General features: G+C 43.1%; 1 protein-coding gene across 2 annotated transcripts in view; it reads left to right on the top strand.

Moving 5' to 3' along the window:
- Positions 1–27,610, top strand: part of NUP210 (nucleoporin 210) — a 62,606-nt gene that overhangs the window by 33,500 nt on the left and 1,496 nt on the right. For both annotated transcript variants that reach the window (XM_085073098.1, XM_085073099.1), the window contains exons 16-39: positions 266–439; positions 2,351–2,543; positions 2,814–2,920; positions 5,129–5,233; positions 5,364–5,465; positions 8,176–8,304; positions 8,955–9,082; positions 9,630–9,765; positions 10,072–10,134; positions 11,075–11,254; positions 12,593–12,673; positions 13,363–13,494; positions 13,698–13,856; positions 14,351–14,442; positions 16,001–16,175; positions 19,565–19,740; positions 20,992–21,209; positions 21,733–21,866; positions 22,580–22,703; positions 23,633–23,779; positions 25,192–25,442; positions 26,047–26,266; positions 26,985–27,080; positions 27,205–27,288. In XM_085073098.1, the coding sequence (XP_084929224.1) occupies positions 266–439; positions 2,351–2,543; positions 2,814–2,920; positions 5,129–5,233; positions 5,364–5,465; positions 8,176–8,304; positions 8,955–9,082; positions 9,630–9,765; positions 10,072–10,134; positions 11,075–11,254; positions 12,593–12,673; positions 13,363–13,494; positions 13,698–13,856; positions 14,351–14,442; positions 16,001–16,175; positions 19,565–19,740; positions 20,992–21,209; positions 21,733–21,866; positions 22,580–22,703; positions 23,633–23,779; positions 25,192–25,442; positions 26,047–26,266; positions 26,985–27,080; positions 27,205–27,288 (3,406 nt within the window). The remainder of the gene's footprint in view (positions 1–265; positions 440–2,350; positions 2,544–2,813; positions 2,921–5,128; positions 5,234–5,363; positions 5,466–8,175; positions 8,305–8,954; positions 9,083–9,629; positions 9,766–10,071; positions 10,135–11,074; positions 11,255–12,592; positions 12,674–13,362; positions 13,495–13,697; positions 13,857–14,350; positions 14,443–16,000; positions 16,176–19,564; positions 19,741–20,991; positions 21,210–21,732; positions 21,867–22,579; positions 22,704–23,632; positions 23,780–25,191; positions 25,443–26,046; positions 26,267–26,984; positions 27,081–27,204; positions 27,289–27,610) is intronic.

Here is a 27,610-nt window from a genome sequence, read left to right as displayed (position 1 = left end):
CAGTTACAAGTGATTTGTTGTTTGAATCAAGTTTGATAGTAATGAACATGAACACCTAGGAAGAGTTCCTAGCAATAGTACTTTCATAGTGATAAAGAACTGTTCTTGAAATATGTTCCCCCTTTTACATCTTCCTGTGTCTTAATAGTGCTGTAAATCCCCAAGAATTGTAATCTTGCTTTTCATTCTGATATCGCAGTGTAACTGAGACCTGTGGAAATACAACATGCCTGAACTCAACTCTTTCCTCATTTGCTGTTTTCAGGTTATTACCTTAACAGTTGGGAACAGCCCCACAGTCACCAACCCTTTCCCGGTGGTTGAACCTGCTGTGGTGAAGTTCATCTGTGCTGTCCCTTCCCGAATGACTTTGATTCCTGTTTATGGCAGCCCTCAGCTTGATCTCTCCTGTCCTTTGCTCCAACAGAACAAGCAAGTGGTAAGCCTGGGAAGTGACAGGAAAAGAAAGTGTTCTTACAGCTGAAAAATCAGTGTTTGGAGCTGCAGGAGGAGCAGGAACTGGAGCTGTGGCCACAGTGGTGTCCTTGGGAGCTCCTGCACAGAGCAGGCTGTGGTTGGTCCTGCAGAATGTGGTCAGGGGAGGGGATTCTGCTCCTCTGTTCTGCCCTGGTAAGAGCCCAGCTTGGAGCACAGCATCCAGCTCTGATGGATGTGCTCTTCCCAGCTCAAGGAAGATGTGGAACTGTTGGAGTAAGTCCAGAGGGAGGGACACAAAAGTGATCTGAGGGATGGACTCCTCATCTCTGGAGCCAGGTTGGGAGAGCTGAGGGTACAGGAGAAGAGAAGGGTACAGGGAGACCTCAGAACCCCTTCCAGTGCCTAAAGGGGCTCCAGGAGAGCTGGAGAGGGACTTTGGACAAGGACCCAGAGTGACAGGACAGTGGGGAATGGCTTCTCAGTGCCAGAGGGCGGGGATGGATGGGATATTGCGAAGAAATTCCTCCCTGTGAGGGTGGGGAGGCCCTGGTACAGGTTGCCAGAGAAGCTGTGGCTGCTCTGTCCCTGGATGTGTGGAAGGCCAGGTTGGATGGGGCTTGGAGCACCCTGGGATAGTGGAAGGTGTCTCTGCCTATGGCAGAGAATGGGATGAGATGAGCTTTGAGGTCCCTTCCCTCTCAAGCCAGTGACCATTCAAACAGGTTTATAAGGAGACCTACCGAAAATAGGAATACACCTAAATGTGTCTGGACTGTGGCTTCTCAGATAAGTGTCACACTAAGGAAGTCATTCTGACTTGTGAGATAAAATTATTTAAAAAAAGAGGGATGAGAAATTTCAAGCAGCTGTTTCTGAAGAATATGCTCTGCACCACTTCATTCTTACCTAACTATTCTCTTGAGTACAAAGAGAAATATTTTACCATCCATGTATTACTGTATGAGTGTGCATTTGTGTGTGTTTTACCAGTAAGGGCACAAACTGTGGCTCACATACACTAAGTACTGGTCAGTGACAACAGAGGTGTCCAGCTGTGCACCCCTGAGTTACAGTAAATGCACAATGTATATATGTAGATTATCAAGCATAAAGAACTTCGTTATTCTGTTTTTATTCCATATTTCTTCTCTATATTAATGAGTGTTGTCACATGTTAGCTGCTGAGTATGCCACATTTTGTCATGTTAATATTCCCAGGCAAATGTAAAAGTCATCCTCCTTCCCTAAAACTGCAGTGCCTGTTGAGTTGATGAATCATTGAAAAGGGTTTCTATGTAATAACAAGAGGAGAAGGAGATCTTTGTGTATTGTTAGCTACTTCACCCGCTTTCCTGGCTCCATTATGAGTCAGTTAAGCCTGCCTTGGTGCACTGCTGTTGCTAATGCACTTCACAAGAACAACACCAGAATTTTGAGCTCCTGACAAACAGCAGTGTTTGTCATTATTTGTTTGAATTCTAAAAGCAATTTTGTTGAGCTGTGGTTCAATTTTGTTGTTGTTGGTTTGGGTTGTTTTTTTTTTTTTGTTCGTTTGTTTTAAGATAATTCACTAGCAAAAATACCCCCCATCCTCCAGGAAAACCCTCTTAGAATTGACAGATTCACAGAATGTTCTGAGTTGGAAGTGCCCCACAAGGATCATCGAGTCCAGCACTAAATGGCCCATTGAACCCACATGGTGTTTTTTATCAGCACCAAGCTCTGACCATCTGAGATAATGTCAGGGTTGTTGGAGTACCGCTTGATGATTTTCACTGATGCCTCATTTTAATGAACATTCCTCATGTAATGATACTGTAACAAATCTCATGGAACTCAGTATACATTTTCTTCTAATGATAAAAAAAATCCTCTTGTGTCTGTTCAGTTTAGAATAGTCCTTCTTTTTCAGGTTCCTGTTTCCAATTACCGTAATCCAGTACTGGATCTGGCTGTTTATGACCCGCAAGGCAGGAAATTTGATAACTTCAGCTCTCTGAGTGTGATGTGGGAATCGACAAAAAATGCCATCGCTCGTATTGAGCCAGATCTGCCAATGGAGATGACTCTGAAGGAAGAGGGGAATGGTCAGAAGAAAATGCATGGTATGAGTTGGTTTAAATGAGCGTTTCATTGTTTGAAGGTCAGGGTTAAATCTGTTTGGTAATGTCGGAGCTTCATTAAAGAAATTACTGTAATCTGCAGTCACACTTCAGCTTTTATGTGCATTTTTTAGTGTATGCTATTAAGGAGGATGGAGGAGAAAAAAGGAACCAAGTGCAATGTCTAGAACCTGTCTGGAGAGAGAAAGTTCTTGTTTGATGAGAATGATAGGAGAGGAACTAAGTGTATTTTTCATCTTTGTTGCATTCTAGGCTTACAAACTGTTGTAGTTGATCGTGAGTTTGGAACTGCTGCCATCTCTGCCACTGCCACTGGATACCAGCAGTCCCACCTGAAAGCAGCCAGAGCCAAATTACCGGTAACAGCACTCGGGGGTGTGGTGCCATCTCCCTGTGATCAATGCCCAGTGTTCCCGGGATGGATTTATTCCCTCCATGCATAGTATTGTAAAATAAGGCAGCTCCATGGTGGAGTCTGGAGACAGGTTCATACAGCAGTGGTTTTATACTGGTTTGTGGCTTCTCCTGCTTTCCTCTGCACTAGGTGCTGCTATCCATATCAAATATATCCAAGTCCTTGGATGTTTTTTAGCTGTGTAGGCATTGCAGAGAAGTGTTTCAGTTGGTTTTGTTTCAGTTTAGGGTTTTTTAATGACTTGGTGAATCTCTGCTGCTTGTCCTTCACCAAGGCAGCCATGTGCTTCGTGCAGCTGTCACTTGGGAAAGCAAATGGATTAATGCCACTGTGAAGCTGGGTGGGAAAGTTCTGCATGAGCAAAGCAAAAGCTGACTGATTCCTCATATGGACCATATGTTAGTCTTGGCTCTGACTAATGCTCTCATTTTTTTTTCCTGAGAGACTTCTGTTTTACAAAGCCAGCCATAAGTCGAGGCTCTCATTTTACAAATCATTAGTCACTCTCTGAAATATTTAGTTGGTCGATACTCAGCATAGGGAAGAAAAATGGCAAAAGGTAGTGATGATGAGCAAAGAGGGCAGGTGTAAACAGATGGCAGTTTTCCTGTTTATATCACTATTTAAAACTGAATATAAGGTCAGATTTCAGCCTTTGGAATAACCTGGCATATGCAGTAACTGACTCTTAAAATATCCTGCTTCCTAAGTGGAATTTGTGTTTAACTTTGTTAAGGAAGATTTAAGTGGGCTTGGACTGTATGCAGTACCTTGGAAACAGAGTTCAGGCAAAGAAAGAAATACGCAGTGAGAGGTTACACTATTTAACTCAAGGCAGGTACCAGATGGGCACCAGTAATGTGAAATACCCTGTGGGCCAGGTGCCTCTCAGCATGGCCCAGGTTTGGCATCTGCTTAGTAAATTCTTTGAGATGATCTGTTTTGCCACTTGCTTCTTGACTTCTCCATGAGGTTTCCACTCTTCTCCTGTTGGGAAGCATGGTGTAGATGCATTTTCCCTGGAGAGTTTGACTACAGTTTAGTCAGAATTACAGAAGAGACACAGTTACTTTTGAGATGTTTAGTTGTATTTCTTCTTTTTTCCTCTTAAAAAAATGAGTTGTAATATGGACACTTGACATTCTCCAATCATTTTGTAATTCACTGTGCTCTGCTTTGTTAGACCCATATTCAGTATTCTTTCTTACCTTTAGAAATAGTTCAAAAAGTGAATGCTCTAAACTTTGCCTTGAGTTCAGAAAAGTTTGTTGTATTTGAGAGTGGGGTACATATATGTAAAATGGCACTGGAGCTCTCTTAAGTTCTATTCTCTGTGTTTAAGTTTGGGAGGACTCTTTGGAAGTTGTAGATGCCAGTTCTGCTACACTTTGTAGATTCATGTTGTTTCTTTAAATGAGGGAACTAGGCTGCTTTCTTCAAGTAGCAATGGCCTGCTTTATTCTGCTTTCAGACCTGCCTATTCTCCTTTCTTGCAGCCAGAAACACAAACAAAAATCTAGTAGATGGGATATTAAGATGTCTTGATCATTGTTCCATGTTTAAGTGGAACACCCTGTTATGTCATTAAGGAAAGATGACATCCTTTCTACATCAAGGAAATAATTCTACTAATTAGGTGAAATGGGTACAGAATAGTAACTTCCTCTAAAAACCTTTTTCCTTTTCTCATCTAATGTTGTTATGAGGCAGTGATTAAACCTGCATGTGGTCCAGTGTTCGTGTACTTACATTTAAAGAAGAATTTCTCTTGGTGGCCTGCCAAGAAAAATCACGAAAAGATGAGTTAGAGGTAGAAGAAAACTTTGTGTTTGCCTTATCATTCTGTGTGAATTTAGGTCGTGTCTCAGAGCTAATAACCTGGCTGTGCTTGTCAAACACGATTCACTGTTCCTGCAGTGCCTGCCTAGGCCCTTATCCTTTGGCATGGCCAGGGGTGCAGAACAGACCATGTCTTGAGGGTGTACTTCCCTGTGCAGTGCTCACTGACTGAGCCATCTGTATCTTGTGGCCATCTGGTAACCTCAGCTTCTGCTCTGGATTTTTGGCCACCTGCTTTAAACATCCTCCCTGCACACACAGGAGACTTGCAGATTTCTGCCTCTGCTGTAACTGCTCAAATTGTTCCTTGCAGTATGAAGCTGTGCTCCCAGGGCCTGTCACCATTGAGCTGATGCTCGTGGAAGATGTGAAAGTGAGCCCTGCTGGGGTCTCCCTTTACAATCACCCTGGCGTGCAGGTAAGGTGTTCCTTTGCTCTGCTCTTTAACTGCAGGGAGGAAAACATCACACATCATAGAAGATGTGTAAGGAGACCAGTTTTACTAGAAAGATACAATCTTAATTTTGGATGCTTTTCTGGTTTTGCAGGCAGAGCTTCTCATCCAACAAGGTTCTGGATATTTTTTTATTAATACCAGTGTGCCAAATATTGTAAGAGTGACACATGAGGACACTCAAGGCATTGCTTTGGTGAGTGCAGTATTTTGTGATTTTATGCCATTTTGGTGACCTGGTTATTGTTCTGCAGCTTCAGCACTCCTGCTCATTTTCCAGCACATGTGGATAGAGAGGCAGTAGCTGCATTTTGGATGTGTTTCCTGTCACAGTCATGCTTCAGGCAGGGGATCTTTGCACTGGCACTTTCAGGTATGGTTTCAGGTACAGGAAATTGTTTCATTACAGTTGTGATGCACACATGTTCTCTGTACAAGATAAAAGCCAGTACCAAGTACTTCACCCATTATATCTTTGCAGGAAAATGTTCTTGATTTCACAAATACAAAATGTAAAAAAAAGTGACAGAATTATTCAGAAGTGTTACATGTAAGATTAATTGGTTTTCAAAGTAATATTGGAATATTTGCTGTGGGCCAGTACTTTTGAAAGCTTCGAAGTTCTTCTATCCTGTAGTGCTGTTTCAGGGTATTTTTAATTCACAGTATTGCATCCTGATTTTTGTGAATGAATATCTATTAAAGAGTTTATTTCTGATCTCCATATTAAGTTTCTAATGCAGTTTTCCACTAGAAGATGCAAGTAAAGTGCAGGTGGGCTTGACTTCATCAGGCCCGGGGTATGAAATGCATTCTGCAGTGAACAACAATAAAACTGTATGTTTGCATTGCTGCTTTCAGTAGGCAAGAATTGGAAATCAAACAAGTTGCTTTGAGGAGTAGTTTTTATAAATTTATAATTTACAGATTTGTCTTATGAGAAGTCATGCCAATAAAGTTGTGAAATTATGATAATTAAGGCGGAAATTAGAATATCAAAAAAATTTGTGAAACATTTTGATTGTCTCTAGCTGTTGCAAGTGTGAGGTGGGAATATTTTTTCCATCTAGGCACAGAGGTGAAGAAATAGAAGAAGAGATGAGGGGTTTTTTTGCATATGGTACACTGTTTAAACTCTTAATAGTTTTTAGTCAGGTCTCCCTGGTGGGTTTAACGGATGTACACGAGATAACTTCAGTGCTCTCGTCTGAAATTCAGGAGTGGAGCAGAGACAGTGAGATAGGCTTTGTGAAGTGTAGAAAGAAATTTAACTGCCTGTCAGATTAAAGGAGAGAAAAGTCCACCTTTAACACATTTTAAAGAAATGCAACCCCACACACATGAATTTGGCAGGTTTGTTAGCCCCATGTGCTGTGTTTGGGTTAAATCCCAGTACCACCCCTGGATTTTTCCATGGAAGCAGCAGAATGGCCTGGGAAATGAGCAGGCTCTGTCAGGCTGCTGCCATGGCAGGTACCAGTGCAGCCAAGTTGACAGAGGATGCGTTGGCAGTAAACTCTTCTGAGAAACTAAATTCAACTTATCTGGAGCAGTGATTCCCAGGCTCTTCACTGGGGCTGCCACGGATCAGTTCTGTACCTCTCCCTCTGGTTTTGACACAGCAGCTTTTCTGGGCATGGGCAGTAGCAGGGGAGGAGTGAAGAATGTTCACCAGTGCAGTAACCCTGGATACTGGGAGCCGCTGGACACCTAATTGGAGAGGAGAACAGCAGCGGTAGAGTTTTAAAAGTTGCAGTAGCCTTGCTTGCCCTCCCTCTCCTCGTTTCCTTTTTCTGGTTTTCCAGCCCAGCTGAGCTCCATTCCAGCTCCCTCCTCTGGCCACATCCCCTGCACTGCTGCCCAGCCCTTGTATTAGCCACCCTCTCTGGGAACTGCTGCTGTTCTGCAAGCTGACCTTTATTAAAACTTCACATTGCTTTCTATTTTGAGGCACAAGTAAGAGTGGTGCCCTCAAAGAACAAAATGTCAGCTCTTCCCACTGCTCTGCCTGCTGACTCCCTTAGTGCTGCCGAGCAGTGCTGAGAGTTCATTGAGTTCCTTTGCACTGGGGGGCCTGGCCATCTCCCCTTGTTCAGAGCAGCCTGGTGAGTGCACAGAACAGGACACCCAACTTCAGTGCTGTCCCTGGCCAAAGGGAAGAGAGCAGCTGGGATTGTCCCCGAGGTCTGTGGCAAGGTCAGGCATTTGCAGGAGAACTGCAGAACTGGTGTGAGGAAGGTGTGGGTGCATGGCCTTGGGAAAGGGGACTTTGGAACGGGTGCTTAGTTCTGAGGGCTTGTGTTTGTGAGCAGAGGTCTCTTTCTTCATTGTTTTATTCTCTTTATCTGGTAAGCAGTTGTAACATTATTTTTCTTAAAAGTTAATGGAATAATAGTTGTATTAAAGAAATACCTGATTTGTCAATCGTCCTCTTACTTGCCAGGATCTACCACTAGGTTTCGGCTGCTCAGATGAAAAGCAGTAATAGTAGAGTAGGAATCTTGCAGGAAACAATACCAATGCTTTATAGGCATAATCTTTGTCCTTGATTATTTTTTTCCTTATCACTTTGTTTTTCACTCTACTAAGAAAAGTTTTGTTACTCTAAATGATTTGTGTGTTTTTTTCTCCTGATGGCAGGAGAATAACAGGATGCCAGACTGTTCCAGATGAAGAGCTGTTAATTCACTTGGTGCCTGGGGTCTGTTTGTATTAGCTCAGTAGCATGACACTTCTTACATACGTTTTACAGCTTGGTTTTTGTTTTGGTGGAAGAATTCTCTGTGTCTAAGCTTGGAGATTTCTGCATCCAACTGCTTCTGTGCTGGAAGTGATACAGATTTTATCCTGGGAACAACAGACAATGAAAATAAATGCTATAATGCAGTTTTCTTTTGGCATTGCAGGTGCAGCCTCTGCTTCCAGGATCAGTGACTGTAATGATTCATGACTTGTGTCTGGCTTTCCCTGCCCCAGCTGAAGCTGAAATTTATGTATCTGATATCCAGGAACTGTATGTGCGAGTTGTTGACAAGGTCAGTGCCTTTGATGCAGCATTAGGAGATGATCCAACCTGCCCTGACTCCCTGTGCTGATCCTGAATGCTGAGATGAGACAAGATACTACAATAGAGAAAACACTGATCTCCCTGTGTCTCTGTTTCTGCCTCCCAAATGTATCCCTTTGGGTTATAAGTGTCTCAGAGTATCAGGTATCTGTTCATGTTCTGCGTGGCAGCAGCCTCAACTTTTTGCACTTACACAGCAATGTTAATCCATAATTTATAGGGACACTCTCATTTACATTTCCTCCTGTTAAAGTGCATGTGAGCAATTCTTTTAGGAGTAGGTTTTGCCCCAAGGTCATTTTCCGTATGTCAGGTTTTAAAACTGAACAAAAAAAGTCCAGCTCATTCCACTTGCCAGCTTAGGTGCACCTTAAAATAAGTGTTGATATTTCTGGATGTTTTAATTATGCCCTTGCCAGCTGAAGGACCTGAATTCATTCATTTCATTTGACACTAACTCTATCTGGCAGGGATTAGTCTTTAAAATCAGTGCTAATCTAACCATGGGGCTCTATCTCCACTACCCTACTACAAGTGTAATACAAAATCAAATGAAAACGTTTATGCTAATAAATAAGAGTGGTTTGAATGCAAAATGACTGGATGTGTGTGTTTCAGGTGGAGATTGGAAAAACAGTTAAGGCTTATGTCAGAGTTCTGGATGACTCAAAAAAACCTTTTCTGGCAAAATACTTTCCTGTCATGGATCTCAGTCTAAGAGCAGCATCTCAGATAGTCTCACTTGTGTAAGTTAATGATTTTTTAAATTAATCTGTGAATAAGCAAAAAATTAATAAAGGTATTAGGTTGGAGACATGGTAATATAAAATGACTGAAGTTTTATTTCTTTAATATTTGTGAAGTCTTAATTATCTGTTAAAAGGTAAAAAATTATTATTTATGAGGGAAATTGCCTGAACTAACAGCCTGAATGTTTCTGGCTGATGAATGAGACTGCGTTTCTACAGTGCAATGTTTGATGAAGCTTTGCGCATCTTGGAAGCAGTGACTTGGCAAATAATGTCAGGTGAAGAGTTCTGTGTGAAGGTGTATCTGATGTTGTCAAACTCATTGTCAGTCACTTGTTTCATTTTAATTTCAGGTATTTAATATTACCATCAAATACAAGTTGCAAAGAGCTATGATGTGTAATGTGATGGTTCCCTTAACTTTGCCTCAGACATAGTCACTTAGCCTTGTGATAAAACTGCAGTGCACCAAATAAGTCCTTTGCATTTGTTATTTGTAATTTACTCAGTGAATGTCTCTATTTAATGTATGTCTTTGCTGCAGCCCCCTGAGGGAGGCTCTGGATGACCACACTGCTGTTTTCCTGGTGCGTGGGATGGCCAATGGGCAGACGAGTCTTACGGCAACTGTGGCTGACAGAAGAGGACAGAGAATCAACTCTGCTCCACAGCAGATTGAAGTAAATAATTTCAGATAAAATATATGCATAAGCAAAGCCTGTGCTACAGTGGAACAGCAATATATAAATGATAGTTACAGTATAGTAATCAATTTGCCAGAAAATTCATTCTGTCTGGAAGTTGACCTACTGCCAGTCTGTTTCAGATTTCAGCGTTGTTTAACTGCAGATGATGAGTTAAATTTCTGTGCGCTCAATTTACTGTAATTAAGCAACTGAAGACTCGGTTTTACACTTGTACTGTTTTGTGACATAATTTAGCTCATTGAAGGATCCTGAACACAGGTGTTCATATTTCTGTTTTAGGTGTTTCCCCCATTTAGACTATTGCCAAGGAAAGTGACCTTAATTATTGGAGCCATTATTCAGGTGAGGCATCTTCTTACATATTTTCTTTATTTTGTAACTTCTATTGTAAAATGAGTATTCATAACTGGATTTTCAGCAGTAGATCCTCAACTTGACATTTAGCTGCATTCACACAGAATGGACTGATAGGATTGATGGAGAGGAACTTAGGGCAATGGCCTGGAGTGACAGGACAGGAAAAGGGGAATGACTTTAAACCTGACACAGGGCGTAGGGTTAGATGGGATATTGGGAAGAAATTGTTCCCTGGCAGGCTGGTGAGGCCCTGGCACAGGGTGCCCAGAGAAGCTGTGGCTGCCCCTGGATCCCTGGCAGTGCCCAAGGCCAGGCTGGACGGGGCTTGGAGCAACCTGGGACGCTGGAAGGTATCCCTGCCCATGGCAGGGGGTGAAACTGGATGGATTTTGAGGTCCTTCCAACCCAGCCCATTCTGTGTGTTTATGATGAATACTCCTCCGAGCAAGAATAGTGTCACTCTTGAGCCAGCTTCTGTTTTGCTGTATTGCTGGATCAAAGGATTTGTGGTTGTTTTTGTCAATGGAGTGTCAGCTTTGCTGGTGTTAGAGACCAGCACAGCATGAATAAATCTGTCAGCTCCGTGAAGTTAGGCATAGTGGGCTGGTTGTGCAAACAAACACAGAGCAGAGCTCTGCACCAGGATGGTGAGGTAAAGTTTTCTGAAATTTTCTGGAATGGAGATAGCATCACCTTATGACACTCTGTGGGGCACAGAGTCCACTTCTGTGCACAGCTCACACATTTCCCAGGCTGACATCCTGCAAGGACCAGTGTGCAGGAGGAATAATCCTGGAGCTGCCCTGGGAAGGTGCAGGTGGAACTGAAGTCACTGTGGTGCTGAGCTGGGGGGGTGTGCCCTGTAATGTAAACCAGAAGAACTATCTGAAGGGTTAATTAATTGTTGTGTGTGCTATTCTGACAGATCACCGCTGAAGGAGGCCCCCAGCCTCTGTCCAACATCATCTTCTCCATCGACAACGAGCGCATTGCATCAGTGAACACCTCTGGGCTGGTCAGAGGAGTGGCCATTGGCAACGGGGTGGTGACAGGAGTGCTGCAGGCTGTTGATGCTGAGACAGAGAAACTCGTGGTGGTGTCTCAGGTAATGTTTATGGTACTGTTGGGGGCGGAAAGGAGCTCTCTGACTCATGGCTTTGGCTCTGGAAGGGGTCAGATAGTCTTTCTGCATTAGCAGTGTTATCTTGTGCGCTGCTCTGGTTTCCTAAAGATGAAAGCTCAGTGTTTTTTAGTTCCTGTGAGCTTACACACATGCTGGCACAGGTGGTACTTTGAACAGGGAGGTGAATCTTGCTGTGCCTTAAACCAGAGTTTTACCGATAACTGAGGAGGCTTTATGATTAGTCTGGTATCTTCAGGATTGGTTAGTGCAGCTAGAAAAGCCCCTCTAAAGAAGGCTTCCTAGCACAGCAGAAGGTTGTCCTTGTCTGCATTGCCTCTTAGGTCAGTAATGACAACTGTTGCTCAAAAACTGCACACTGTCTCTGAAGCTCCAGCAGTCTGTATAGAGCACTGCCATCCCTTGTTGTGGTCTCAAGCCATCTATGAGGTGCAAGCAATGAATCCCTGATACTCCATCAGAATCTGTGTCCTTAGATTTTCCTGCAGCTGAGGGAGCTGAGCAGGCCTGCAAGGAGCACAAGTCCCTGAGACTTGCATGATACTCAGAGCAACAGAACTTGGGCCAAATCTTATGACTTCTTCCTTTGAGGTCAAGGCAGCACAGCTGCTGTGAGCCACAAAGCTCTGCTCTTTGAAAGGTGTCAGCACAGGCCCAGAGGACACAAAGTGATTAAAAAAAAAAAAAAAAAGAAATCTGTGCTTTTTAATGCATGGGCAGCAGTCTGCCCTAATGGTGTGACAGGAGGTAAAGTGAACTTGAAAAGTAAGTCTGCTGCCCAGTGAGGTCCAGGTCTGACCTTTCCTCCTCAGTATATAGCAGGAGTCAAAACTATCAGCAATGTCTGGGTATATGAAGAGGAGATACCAGAGTCACACATCATCCTTTTATTCTCACTTGTCCCATTTGGTGCTCTACAATCCTTGTTTCCTTCTAACTCTCTCCATGTCTTCCTTCACCTCCTGGGTTTCTTCATCCCTCTTCTGCTGGGGACCCCTGTGATCTTGTCCTCTGCTGTCTCTGACCTCTCAGCTCCATCATTCATGTCATCAGTAATTTTGAGCAGAGATTTGTTTTTTCAATTTGGGGGGCATTTTTAAATGCCTATCAATCAACAGTTAATGCTTTTGTAGTTTTTTACGGTCCTACTGAATTTGTCCATCTGTATTTTCTCTGACAAGTCATGCAAATTACACAGCAGCAGTTATTAGGTAATGGCACAACAGTGGCTATAGAGCCTGAAAGTGAAATCTAGTTCCTGTTTGACAAGTGCTTAGAGTGTCTTCCCTTCCTCCTTCCCAGGACAAGGTGGAAGTTGAGGTGGTACAGCTGACAGGTGTCAGAATTCGTGCACCCATTACACGAATGAAAACTGGTACTCAGGTGAGTTGGTTTGGGATTGGCTTTTGTTACTTTCATGTGTTGAGCTGCAGGTTGTGACCATTCATGTCAGACCATCTGGTGACAGCACTGCAGCTCTGGGAGGTGCCACTGCTGCTGGTGCAGGGATTGTGCTCTCAGTGGAGAAGCTTCCCTGGGAGGGTGGGGAGGCCCTGGCACAGGGTGCCCAGAGAAGCTGAGGCTGCCCCTGGATCCCTGGAAGTGTCCAAGGCCAGGTTGGATGGGGCTTGTAGCAACCTGGGGTAGTGGAAGATGTCCCTGCCCGTGGCAGGGGGATGGAACAAGATGAAATTTAAGGTCCCTTCACACTCAAACCATTCTGGGATTCTGTGATACTAAAACAGAATTCAAAACAAGTTTTGACTTCTGTACCAGATTTTTGAAAATTCAGGCTCTCCTGAAGCAGCATCCTTTAATCTGGAGAAGGCTTCTCTCATCTTCATTCTGTTTGCAATGGAGGCTTCTTTCCTTTGTGTGCTGACAGCCTCCAGTATGTCCATTCTATCCAGAACAGATACTGCTTAAATGATCCCATAATAAGCCTGTTTTTCAAGAATCTCTGTTACCCTGTTAGTTACTGATTCCAAAATGAGTTTAATTCTCTGTGCTGTGGGTAGGTATTTGGTTTGCATGCTGGCCCTACATAAGCAGGCTGGTTTCTCTCTTTCCAGATGCCAGTTTATGTCATGGGCATCACCAGCAGTCAGACTCCTTTCTCCTTTGGCAGTGCTGTGCCGGGGTTAACGTTCCACTGGTCTGTCACCAAGAGGGACACTCTGGATGTCAGGACAAGGCACAGCGAGGTGAAGTGTCTGTGTGTGTGTAGTGCATGTGTGTGCAGCTCGGGAAAAGGAAAAGGCCACATCAGGGCAATGCAGAGAATATTGTTGCCTGCACTGCCTCAGAATCCAGGATCAGTTGTCAGCAGTGGGTGTGGTATTTCCTCTGTGCCAATGTCCAGGCTTTCCAGGAGTCAAACTTCGCTCTCTTTCTTCTCCTGTCCAAGGCTGGTTTTCAGCTTCCTGCAAACTACAACTTTGCAGTGGATGTTTATGGCAGAGTAAAGGGAAGAACAGGCCTGAAAGTTGTAGTGAAGGTCCTTGACCCTGCAGCCAACCAGTTCTACAACATGGCAAGAGAACTGTCTGATGAAATCCAAATTCAGGTGAGACTATTTTCTTCACTGTTCATGTTTAAATAACTATTTCAGAACTGGATTGAAGTCAGGAATTTGAAATGCAGAGGAGGAGCTGCAGCTTTGGTTTATCTTTGAGCCTTTACACTTGATTATGTAATGTTCCCCATTTTGGCTCATTCAGCTCATGGGAGCAGGGGACCAGGCGAGTCTAAAGTAACTCAGGTGAATGTGGGGTTCCCAACATCATTTCCCCTAAGAAATCTTCTGTTTTCATGCTGCTTCTTAGTTTAGCCATAGTGCTGGAAATAAATGCTCTTCAGAATAATTTGTAGAAGATAACTGGCTATCCCATTCTGAAATATTCATGTTCAGTTGTCTTTTTTTACTGTATGTATTATACAAGGGCAAAAACGAAAGTTACAGTTCTGTTTGGTTTTGTTTGTTTGCTTTGAAGAGTAAATAAATAGAAGTAAACTATTTTCTGCACACAACATTAGGCTAAAATGCCTCTTACTTTCCAGGTGTTTGAAAAACTTCGTCTAGTCACACCAGAGGCAGCAGCAGAGCAGATCATAATGTCACCAAATTCCTGTATTAAACTTCAGACCAACAGGTCAGTGCTGACTTTCCATACTGTGACTTGTGTCAACCCTTTATCCAAACCATAGGGTAGTTCTGTTTGAAGGGAGCTGTTTCAGTCTTTAAGTATCACTGTACATCCATTTAATAAACATCTTATCTGGTGGTTCACAGCATTTCATGTGTTCTCTCAGGCTTTGTCAAATCTTGTATTAGATTGTAGCTGGAAAATTCATTCAATTTTGGGAACTTTCAGATCCTTATTTTAAAAGCTGCTGAGCCAGTTAAAGCAGTATCCTGCTGCCTGCTTCCAGTAAAGGTTTTGATGGGGTGATTGAGGCTTTGTGGAATGTATTCTATGTATTTCTTACACAGAGCCTATCGCTGGATTTTCAGGTTAAAATGTCATTTCCAAATGAGAAATTCTTTTTACATAATCTGTTTTCAAAGACTGACATTTTGGACTCATATCAGGCTTGAATTGTAGTTCTCCCAGCATGATAATGGACAGATAGAGACAGTAGGACACACACTGAGGGCAAAGCTTTGGAGTTATTTACTTTTTAAGGGGAGAACCCTTAGTTTCATAGAATCACAGGATGGGTTGTGTTGGAAGAAACCCTAAAGCTCATCCAGTGCCACCTCTGCCGTGGGTAGGGAAGCCTTCCACCATCCCAGGTCACTCCAAGCCCTGTCCAACCTGGCCTTGAGCTGGAGGTCCAGTGACTTTGGTCATTCAGCACCTGTGTTTGGAACACTTAGACAGGAGCACTTGCATTTGTAGCCACTGATGTTGTTCTGCTATCTCTTCTGAGGAATTTCTTCTCATTAATTAGTCATTTAGTTGATAGGTACCAGTTTGTACATGTCTTTGTCCCAGTATCTTCCTTATGCAGTGCTGGAGCCCCTGTGTCTGAACTCCACCAAAACCAGTTACACTATTGCCAACAAAAGGACAACAGAAGTCCAGCTTTCATGCTTTTTTCCTAGGATAGAGTATTTTTGTCTTTTTTCCATATGGAAGAGATTGGGAGGGGGGAAAAAAAATCATTTACAGATGTTTTAGAAGATGTGATAAGTGGTACTTCAAAGCAGCCATTATCTCAGAATGCCCACTAATGGCAGTTGATGTATTGGCTGTCTGTGTTAATATGCAAATACCATGGGCTATTCAAAAAAATTCACCTTGTCTACAAAACCACTTCCAGGAAGCTGAGGAGTTACCACTTACTCCAGTCCCTGGCTTCATCTCTAATACCAGCACTGGCCCTGGCAGACTGAGCTCCCTGAGTATCGTTTGCAGAAAACGATGGCAGAGGCTGCCTTGTGTGTTCTCCAGTGTAAATACCAGGAGTCACACTTACCTCAGTGCACGGAAACTAAATTTCAATACATGCCTAACCCCCAGTGGGTCTTCCAAGGGAGCTTGAATCTGAACTTAAACTTTTTCTTAGACTGGAACCCAGCATTTGCATTTTTTGTTGCAGACATGTGGAAAAACCACAATTCTAGTGTTCCAGATTCCTGTTATATATTGGTATAAATGCAGTTTTACACGTTTAAAGGGTTCCCTACTTTTTGTTTTTCTTCAGGGACCGAGTGGCTTCCCTGAGTTACCGTGTCCTGGATGGACCAGATAAAGTCCCTGTTGTGAAAATCGATGAGAGAGGTTTCCTTATCTCCGGGTCTGTGATTGGATCATCAACGATTGAAGTGATTTCACAGGAGCTGTTTGGCATCAACCAGACTATCATAGCTGCTGTTAAGGTACTGTCAGCTCTCTTCCTTTCCAGTTTCCTCAAGTACATCTTCACTACTGTAACTGGGATTGTGGGCTGCACTACTTGAACTTCACTTCTGAAAAATGAGTAGTTGTGGGAATTAATAGTTCTGAGCTTTGAAAAAAGTTCAGTAGACTAAACTTAAATGGATAAACACTTAATCCCAGCTAATTCTTAAATCTGGTACATTTTGCAAAAAAAACCTTTTCTGTACATGTGCCTTAAAAAATATTTTTAAAATTGTCTTAAAAATCTCTTAAGAGGCTGATAATTACAAAAGTCCAAATAGAGAAAAAAGGATGTCAACTTCATAAATATGCATTTTGCAGTGGGCAAAAAGGTAAATATCATCTGGACTCATGAATAGAAATGCAACATCTGTTGCGAGGTGCCTAAGTGATACCTAGATTTTCAAGATACCAGTCATGCAAACTGTAGAGTGCCCCAGAATGTGATTTTCTCTGCTGTTCCCCAGCAGTTCAGCCTGTGCATGGAATAAGTGGCTCTGTATGAGAACCTCTCTTACCAGGGGCATAGTTCAGCTGCTGCTGCCTGTGTTTGGTGAGCAGGCAAGGAGCATGTCCAAGGCTGCCCTGTTGACCTGAGCCACCCTGAAAAGTGGGTGCCACAGGACATGGCAAATCAGTCACAAAACTCAGTGGTTTGTTTTAGCTAATGAAACATTTTTCTCTCCCAAAACTTCCTCTCTTGATTGAATGCTGTCATGGGAAGTCTGATGTATCCTACTGGGCAGGCACTTGGCACACCAGGGAATGCATGCCCATCATCTCTATTCAAAAAATCCTTGAGCCAAAAACTTCTGCATCTGGCAACATGAGCCTTGAGATACCTGCTACTCCCCTTCCCCTATCCCTTTTTACTGTCAGCATCTTTCCTCTGTCATAGCTGAAGGAGAAAGATGTACAATTGACAGCTTTAAGTTATTTCTAAGTTTACCTCCTGTAATCACTGTGAAGTGGCTTGGTGGATTTTTTTTTTTTAATTTGAATTCTGGTATTTCCCATAATGTTCAGCTTTGCCTGTAGGACAGGTGTAGGTCTGTCCTCCTGGGTGGGGAATGAAACAAGAAATGGGGGCTCAGTGTCACTAAAGCCCCTCCTGCTGTGAGGCGGTGGCAGTGAATCTTCCAGCTCTGTTACAGATGACCTTGTTTCTTCCCTCTGCTGCTGGATCTGGCAAGTGAAAGGTGTTCTGATGAGTTTGGGGGTGGCTCAAATGCCATTTAGTCAGCACACAGTGGGACTGCAGTCAAATCCCCCTGTGTGAGTTTGTCCTGTACACAGGATATAGCAGAATGGTGATAAGAAACCCTTTGTGGTAGGACCCATCTCAGTTCAGCATCTTGTACAGCTCATTTGTTTTCCTGTACTTACTACAACTGTAGTGCCTTTATGGAAATGATATTTTTAACCTCATGAGGTAATACAGTGCTGCTGGTTCATTTTATGGCTTAAGAGCTGAGAGAGCTTGAGAGGTTTTGCTGAAGGTCATGTCAAAGAACTTGTGACAGAGCTGGAGATGAGCTTGAGTGTGTTGTGTCATTGTAAGGTAAAGCTCTCTCCTTCACACTGTCCTTCTTTCATAAGGTCTTGTGTTGTCTGTTCACAAGTGTACAAAATTAAGAACCAAACTGCTGCAGCAGCATCACTTAACATTTAGACCTTCAGCTTGGCTCAAAGGAGGACTCTTACATAAGCCAGGGAGGATGGGGGAAGAAGGAGCGACAGTGTGCATAGTGTGGGACCAAGCTCAGCACTTGTCTGGACCAGCTGTACTCAGTATTTTATTTTTATAATTAAAAAATTACTTCAAAACCTGAGATGCTTTAACAGTAAATGGGTGTTTTCATCAATATTAAATGTAGCAGTTGTCCCTTGTGGGACAGTTGCTGAGATTTTAAAGTAAAGGAAGCTTGATAATCTGTCAGGGAAATAGGGTTTTTGTTGGCTTCTAACCACAGCTTGCTGGGTAGAGCTCTGTATGCATGGAGATTTTAGCTGATGATACCAGCCCATGGAGCAGACAGTGGTGTATACTGATATTCTAGACACATTTTTTTTTTTTATTCACCAAAGATGTATTTTGCTTGAGGCCAAATTTGTCCTTTTCTTTTTATGTTCTGACATGCACATTTTCAGATTGCAGAGTTTTACATTTTAGCTGACCCTCTTAGGTCAGGAAAAAAAGGGATTTTACTACAAGATAAGCTTTAGGGCTTCTTTTAAAATAGTTTTCTCAATATATTTGAGGGTTTTTGATCCTCTGTCCTTCCATTATTTATTTTCCAACAGCTGTAACAAAAACAGCAGATACAGTTATTTTTGTTGGGTAATTTTGCTCATTAACTTAGGTAAGTTAATCAAGAATAGTAATATGCTGTTTAAAAGAATAGATTGTCAAGTCTTTGTCTTCAGAAAAACTTTCTTCATTGGAGTGTTACTGCAGAAATATGGGGATGTGCACTATGGTTAATGGAGCAGACTCTTCAAAGGAATTTGGAGCCGTTCCCGACTTCTGTCTTGGCTGAGGACAGGCACTCAGGGAACAGAGCACAGCCTGCTGACCCTTTAGGGTCTGTCAGCTGCCAGCTCTGCCTGGAACATCTTGGCTTTGTCACCTGGTGCAAGGGAGCTGGGCAGCAGTGACCATTCCATCCCCTTACTCACATACATTGGGAGTTACTCTTCTAATAACTGGGGAATGAATTGCACCTTTTATTTTGGATATTACTAGCAGAGAGGTCATGGGGCCGCTTGTTCTCTTGTATATCCAGAGAATTTTAAGTTTGAATTTATGAGATAGTAATCTGTTCTCTGAAGTCTGTGTGTGATGTGTGTTTCTACATCATTATTTCTTGTTTCAGTTCCCAGTGGTATTAGAAAAAAAGGCTAAGAAATACCAGCTGTGAGGGTACAAAGCAGACAGAGCCAGGCTTTTCTCAGCCATAACAGGCAAGGGGAACAAGCAGTGCTGGAATGCAGGAAATGCTGTCTGAACATAGGAACTGTTTACTGTGGTGGCTGTTGAACACAGAGTCCAAGAGGCAGTGGAGTCTCCATCCGAGGAGATGCCCTAGAGCTGCCTGCACATGATCTTGGCTGAGTGACTCTGGGTGACCCAGCCTGAGCAGGGAGCTGGACTAGCTCAGACTAACCAGTGTCCAGAGGCCCCTTTCAGCCTGTGAAATGTAGATACTGATAACAGCTCCTCACGTTAGTCCTGGCATGTGGCTGAATGCAAATGGTTCATAAAAGAAACACTATATGTGCATAATAAGAACCCTTTTAGGATAATTTTTATAGAGGCATCGTAAAAAGCAATTTAACTTTTCTTCTCACTGCTCATGTTTTCCAGGTCTGCCCCATCTCCTACCTCAGGATCTCCATGAAGCCTGTTCTGCTCACCCAGAACAAAGAGGCACTGCTGGCACTGCCCCTGGGTGTGACACTGACATTTACAGTCGATTTCCATGATAACTCTGGAGATACTTTCCACTCACATAACGTTATGCTCAACTTTGCCACCAACAGGTGGGTATCAGTCGCTGGTGGTAATTACAGAGAACAAAAAAAGGCTAAACCCACATAGAACAAAGATTGTTCCAAAGGTATCAGGTGAAGATACAGCTTGGGCTGGAATTAGCAAAGCAAGGGTTTTGTCTCTCTGGCCTTCAGAGGCAGTAGCAGGAAGAAGAGTTCCAGTTAGCAATCGATATTCCTTGGCCATGGAAAGCTGCCCAGATAAGCATGATCCCACTGGGGCCTGCTGAAGTTGTGCTCTGCTTTAAGTGACTCTGAATCATCCCCCTGCACCCAGCAGTGGCCTATAGAAACAATTGACCCATCAGCATCTGCCTCTCCCAGTGCTGTGTTACACTGACTCACTGAAGGCTTATGTAAGGTGGGGAACATTCTGGATCAGAGGCTGTCTCTTAAGATGTGCTTGTACAGCCTTTCTTTGCACAGCAGAGACAAGCCTCAAAAGGCCTTTTGGTTTCTGCCTCACAGAGTAAGTGTTGTAAACCAGCCTTCTGTGGTCTTTAGTAAAATACCACTGATGCTGTCACTGTAATATGGCTTGTTTTCTGCAGAGCACCTTGTACTTACAGCACACTGATCATGATGAAAAAGGGGTTGAATCCAAGATTTTTTCTTCTCTTACTTCAGTTAATAAATTTCTGTAGCATGCAGATACCTCTGAGCTAACCAGAGCTGCTCCAGCACAGAGCTCATTGTGGCCCTAGAGAGGCACTGCTGTCAGCCTGGGGTGCAGCACTGTGGGGACCCAGCTGTGCTGCTGCCAGGACCTGCAGTGTCCCTGCATGGTGATGGTCTCTGTGCTGGGTGCTCCGTGTGTCACTGTGCTTGGGAGTCTGGAATTTGGGTAAATACCAGAACTCAAAATCCAGTGGGATTTGGCTCTGTAAAGCTACATCTGAGAAGTTGCATATTGGTGTTCAAATTTCTTGGCTTCTTAACTCCCTTGAGAAAAGGGAAAAGAGACAGGTTATGTCATTCTAAAGCTCTACAATTCTTAAAATTAAGAAGTAGTTCTTCTACTTAGTTACAGTCTCTATTTCCTCAGCATAGTGATGAACTGAAATTTGCCTCAGTGGCACCTAAATAATTTTTATAATTTCCTTACTTTGTTGGGTTTCATTAGATGACTGGTGCTGGAAACAAGCAGTCAGCCATCTGAAAAGGGTTTGCTAGCCCTCCTGTTGGAGAGCTAATGACACAGGGAACTTGCCTTCATAGAGCAGCACTTCTGTTTGTGTGCAGAGATGACTTTGTGCAGATCGCCAAGGGAGCCACCAACAACACCTTTGTGATCCGGACTGTGAACGTGGGGCTGACCCTGCTCAGAGTGTGGGATGCAGAGCACAGTGGCACTGCCGACTACGTCCCTCTGCCAGTCCAACATGCCATCTTCCCAGAGCTCCCAGACCTGGTGGTGGGGGATGTCCTCTGCCTGAGGACCTCGCTGACAGCCCAGGAAGGTGAGTGGCCTCCAGCTGTGCGGGTTAGCAGCTATTCTGTGGGACACCAGCGTGACTCTGGCTCATTCTCAGCAGAACTAAATGCATCATTTATCACGTTTGTTCAGAATCAAATGTCACTGTTCTTGTTAATGATAAAAATAGGTTTGATCAACTCCTCTCATTTTAATTGTACCGTGCAGTATGTCTCTTGTATTGAATTCCTGAGTATCACACTCCATACATTTCTATTCCATTAGCTGGAAAGGCTTGTTTTTATGGGACTCCTGCAGAGTCAGGACTGCCTTCACTCGCTGTGTTTGATTGTTGGTATTAATGGGCTTTTGTCAGAATTACCTGCAGGTTGGTTTGGTGTTGTGCTGCCAGCCTTCCACCACGAGCATCCCCTGTGCTGCCTGGGCAGTGGGGTTCACAGACAACAGAGTGTTTTCTGGGCACTGTGGCACACACAGACACCAGAGTGCCCAGGAAATGCTGCAGCTGGCAGCAGGCTGTTGAGCATTGCCCCCATGGTGTCTTCCAGGCCTGCCAGGTGTGTGGAGCTCCTCCTCAAGTGCTCTTCTCGTGGACTCCAAGACTGGCGTGGCCCTGGCAAGGGACTCTGGGGTGGTCACTGTCTACTATGAGATCTCTGGGTTATTGAAAAGCTACAGAGAGGTGAGGCACTGTTCAGGTCCTGCTGAGGCTGGTTTGTTTTGGGTGAACCCTCACCAAACTATTCTGTGGGGGTTCTTTTGTTATAAATATTTAGAAGTGTTCTTTTAGAAATCTGAATGATTGGAAAGTATTTGCTATGTGTCCAAAAACATATATATTTTTTTTAATCGTCTGGCAAAGGAGGAAAATGTAGGATAACAATTTTGATTTTTCACCTATACTGTTCTTCTGTTGTACATTTTGATTCCTTTGTTGGCTAAGTTGTTTCCAGGTGCTAACCAACTTTTGAGTATGGCTGCTTTTATGAATGAAGCTTCACTGCAGGATGAGATGCCAGCAAGAACTTTCTCAAGTGTTGTGCCATGCATCACTGATCAGAAGTACTCCATTAAATTATTTTGTTTATCTGCAATGCAATTGTACTGTTGACACAATTCACTGCATCAGCCAGCATAAGCACTAGACATTCTTTTTAAATTAAATTTAGATATAGAGCTTTATGCATATTAACTTCTGGGGGTTGGGTAGGAAGACAAAATGTTTTTGCTAGCTTTAATTGCTTGGAAAGGCAGTTTCTAGTATTAGAGAAACGTGGGATTTCAAAGAAAAACATGACCTCGTGGAGTCTTTGAAAACCAATCCAGTCTGGTTTTGCCTTAATTTTTATCTGTTTAAACAGTTTTTGGTAAAAATGTGCTTTATCCTTTTTTCAGATTGTGATTAATGCACCTCAGAGGACCACAACAATGCATGTCAGTGGCACGCAGACAAGCTTACAGGGAGTGGCAGCCTCAAAAGTCATAGTTTCAATTGGCGAAACAAATAAAAATTTAAAAGGTATGAGAAAAAATATTAATGCTGATGGTTATGTGTTTATGTATTCATGATACAGCTTTGGTTTGTGTTACGGGGTTTTTGTTTGTTCTTTAAGGGTCTGTGAAACTGGGGTAACAAGAGCCCCAGGAGCCTCCAGTGCCTTTCCAGAGTCCCAGGGGCTGTGGAAGAAACTTGGGCTATGGGACAGAATTTGGAAGATCTTCTGGGGCACTATTAATATTTCACAACTAATAAATTCAGTGGATTTCAACAGAAGTACCATTTTTGATCATAAAAAGCAGTTAATGGGCAATCAGCTAATTGCTTATATGTTTAATTGCAGTTGCCTTCTTGGAGTTGTTATATTTTCTTACTGAACATGTCTAAAGTAGTTGCTATTCATTAAATTTTTTACAGAGCTTATCACCAATATGAATCAATACAATGATTAAGCATCATATCGTGTCCTCTATTTAAGAAGCTGTATTTTATGTGATTATAGATTCTTATAGATTCTAGCTTAACTGTCAGCACTTGTTCCAACAGTACTTTATTTTGTCATATGTAAATTATTAGCCTACCAAAAAATCATCTTGCCAGATACTAAAATATAAATCGAGGCTCCCAGGATCATATAAGTTATTCAAGAGACATCTGAGCTGAAAATTCTCTCCAGCTTATTCTTTCCTGTAAATAAATTATTCCTGTCAAGAAAACCCCACAACATATAAAATTTTCATCACTGTCTCTTTGGGATTAGACCTGAGCAAGGACAGCCTCCTGTGATTCCCAACTATTTTAAGATCTTCATAACCTTGTGAAACTATTTCAGAAGGTGGTAGAATAACCCAATACTACAAGCCATGATTCTGCTTTTAACTAATTAAAATTAACTAGTTACAATTTTATTTTGTAATTAATTAGAGATTAATGTTTTTCCTTCCCCCTAGGGGAATGTTTGCCTGCTCAGACTGAAGCCATTGCTGAGTTACAGCCCCAGTCCATTATCAGTTGCCATCTCGAGTTCAGCAATGATGTCTTTGACTTCCCAGCACAGGATATTTTTGTAGCAGAACCTGGATTTGATGCAGTTTCAGGTAAGATGTAACAAGATGCCACACTGCAGATAAACACAACCTCTTTGATCCAGTAGATGTCACAGAATTCCCAGCATCATGGGTTAGGTTGGAAGGACCATAAAGCTCATCCAGTTCCACCCCCTGCCATGGGCAGGGACACCTTCCACTATCCCAGGATGTTCCAAGCCCCATGCAGCCTGGCCTTGGACACTTGCAGGGATCCAGGGGCAGCCACAGCTTCTCTGGGCACCCTGTGCCAGGGCCTCACCCTCACAGGCAAGAATTGCTTCCTAATATCCTTTATAAACCTTCTCTGTTTCCTTCTGAAGCCTCTGAGCTTTGCTGTGTAGGACCTCAGGCCTCAGTCAGTTGTTAACATGGACACTTCTTGTTTCAGGAGGGTTTTCTGCCTGTGACAGAAACTTGTGTTGGTTTTCAGAGGGAGTCAGAAGCCAGAAGTCAGTGGCAGCCCATTTCATGTTTTTCAGAGTTTTTGTAGTAAGTCAAAGAGATACAGGAGCACTCAGGTGATAAATATTCCAAAAGTCAAATTTATCCCCAAAACATCATGAACTGTGACTTAAAAGGGGGGCAAAATTGCCAGACACTGTGGAGGTGGTAATAAAATTGTTAATGTTTTGGAAGTATAACTTGTTCTAAAACAGAACCAAACCACCATGGACTTTAGGCAAAGAACATTAATTATCTGTTAGATTCATCTCTGCACCCATTGTGTAAACCCCTGTTCAGCCTTGCATATGTCTCTGTTACTTTGTTAGGGGAAGAAAATAGAGGGAAAACATGTACCTGGCAAGTTCTGCTTGTTACTGATGCTTTTTATCTTCCATTCTCAGCGAAGTTTTTACTACCTTTACTGCTAATAACAGATTAATTGGTCCCATATGAGACTAGAAACATGGTGAATATATAACATTTAAAGGAGCTTTTATAAATAAACTACACCTTCACAGACTTGATGATAGTGATGGTAGCTGGCTAAAATTTCAACTAGAAAAGAATATGAAAAGAATTTTCATTTTCTTTTCTAGTTGAAAAGAATATGAAATAGCATGTTAAATCTTGTTTTCAGTAAAGCCTTTCAATATTAGCATAAATGTTATGTTCAAAGTGGAGCCAAGTCTCACTGGAGTATTAAAATAAAATGAGACTGGAAGTTACCAGCTTAGTGGTTTTTTTCATGATGTTCAGTTTGGGACAAGGAGTAATTCTGTAGTTGTAGTTCTGGGGTTGTGATGTTTGACCCAATAGACACACTGTCCCGATCATCTAGGCACTCCTTACCTTGCTGCTGGTTGAATTTTGTTACCACTTTTAGCTTTTCTCTGAAGATGTCCCAGAAATCTCGCTATGCATGGAGACAAACTCTCAAAGGTGAGCAATCAACAGCCCAAGCTGTCTCCTTCCTGCAGGACACTACACGTGCTCCATCAAGATGCACAGCCTCACTGACAAGCAGCTGAAGCACCTGAGCAGGGGCAAGGCCATGCTGAGGGTCACAGCCTCAGTGAGAGGCAGCGCCCTGGCTGGAGAGCAGCTGGGCACTGAGGTGCCCTTCAATCGCTGGTTCTACGCTGACCAGACTGAGATGCTGCTCAGCAACCAGGACATGAGCTCCGTCCTAAAAATATTTGGTGCCAGTGAAATCCTGGATACCCTGGAGGTGAGTGCACTGCCAGGAGGTATCTCAGCAGGGCTGAAAGCATTTCGAACTGTCACCTGCAGCTTTCTAATGCAAGGCACTCTGTGCCATCTTTACCATGTCAGGGTTTGTTCCTGAGATGATTTGGAAATACACATCTTGGAATGTGTTCTTCCTCAGTTTTCCCTTTCCACAGAGTCCCAAAATGGTTTGGGTTGGAAGGGACCCTAAAGCTCATCCTGTTCCAGCACCTTGCCATGGGCAGAGACACCACTCACTGGGTCAGGTTGCTCAGGGGCCCATCCAAGCTGGCCCTGAGGTTTTGGGGTAGTACAGGTGTGTTAGGCTCACCTGGGTGTGAAGCCTGACATGTGTGAACCAGCTCATGGCTCAGGAAGCAGAAACCTGCCTGACCCCTGTGGCAGGGGGTGGTTCTTGCCCAGACACCTTGGCAATTACCCGGAGAAATGTTGCTGGTGTCCCTGTAAAGGTGCACCTGATTCCTCTTGAGGGGTGAATTGCTCTGTGCTTCTGTGGAATCACTCATTTCTGACACCTGGCCTGGAGGTTGGAGATGTGCTGTGCTGTCCCAGGCAGTGTTTCAGCTTGGTTGTTTCCTCTTCAGGTGAAATGCGAGTCCCCGGCAGTGAAGGTGCTGGAGAAGGAGACATCCTATGGGGTGCCCAGTTATGTGGTGTACACTGTGAGCCTGGCTGATCCCAGAGTTCCCAGCCAGGGCTCCCTGTCCACCTCTCTGACTGTCTCCAGTCCCCTGACAGACCAGTCCATCACTATCCCAGTGACAGTGATCTACCTGACTGACAGAACCACTGCACCAATGAGATGTAAGTTTATCTCTGCACTCCTATGCCAGACATCACCTTTAGTTTCTACTGATGTTTGTGAGGTTATAAACTTGGCTGTGTTAAAATGGAGCTGGCAGCTGACATTATCCGTGACATGAGCTGCTCTCTATGGCCAGAAGCCTGGAATGTAGTTGTTCATTATGACTGAAGTTGAACATATTTTTCTTGGGGTCAGCCTAGAATACTCCCAAGTTTACACAACTATACCAGTGCTGTAGTGTCTGAAAGGAATTTTTTTTGTTGTTTAGTCCCAAGCGCTCCTTGTTATTTTGAAAACAGGTCAGTATTTTGGGGCTGAAAAAGTAAAGAACACACTTAACACATTGTAAATATAATCACAGAATTCCAGAAGGGTCCAGTTTGGAAGGGACCTTAAAGTTCACCTTGTTTAACCCCCTGCCATGGGCAGGAACACCTTCCACTATTCCAGGTTGCTCCAAGCCCCGTCCTTGGACACTTCCAGGGATGGAACAGCTACAACCTCAATCAACATCTTAAGCTGTTATGGCCAATTTTGAACACTGTATCGGATATAGTCACTAGAATCAAAGTTGTATTATTTAAGTTGATTGCACTTACTTGCTATAAATGAAACTTGGTTTTGGGTATTTCAGTTTAAGAACTGTTAACTCTTAAAGCAGGTTAGAGAACATCTTCCTTTTAACTCAATATTGTGTCTTCTTAATCAATTCTACAGATGAAGCCAGTCTCTTCCAGCAGTTTATTGAGTCTTATCAGGTGATGATCTTCACACTTTTTGCACTCCTGGCAGGGACAGCTGTTATGATCATAGGTAAGAGAAGGAAAGATTGCACAAGTGTTTTTTTCCATAGCTTCTTACAATGTGTTAGCTGTAAGATAAAAAGGAGTAATTGCCATGTGAAATGATTTTGGTTTGTTTTTCAATTGTCTTGCAGCCTACCATGCATTTTTCTCAGCGAATGTACAGCACCATCAGCCAGTATTTCGCCCAAGGATAAGTCCTCAGCACACCACTAACAGTAAGCAGCTGTCACCCAGTTAGAAGTGAATTAATTGATTAGTCTGGCCATTGCACTGGAATTGAATGTAGGAAGGTCTGTAACAAAACCTAGCTATGGAAAATAATTCATATTTTTACAGGTGTGTTTAAGTTACAGTGAGCTGCAGGCCTGTTTGTGAACACCAGTGCGTGGTGTTTCAGGTAAAATAAGGCAAATTCAAATGAATGTCATTTGCTGAGGTGAAATGTATTGTGCCTCCCTCAGACTTAAAAAGTCCTGAATTGGAAGACCTACTAACTTTTGATACTTGTAAAGGTACCTTTTCAAGAGGCAAAAAGGA

Source organism: Lichenostomus cassidix, chromosome 12, assembly GCF_008360975.1.
Source record: "Lichenostomus cassidix isolate B80296 chromosome 12, HeHo_3.0, whole genome shotgun sequence".
Lineage (NCBI taxonomy): Eukaryota > Metazoa > Chordata > Aves > Passeriformes > Meliphagidae > Lichenostomus > Lichenostomus cassidix.
The sequence above is the reverse complement of the archived record's forward strand: the minus strand, read 5'-3'. Positions and strand labels throughout refer to the sequence as shown.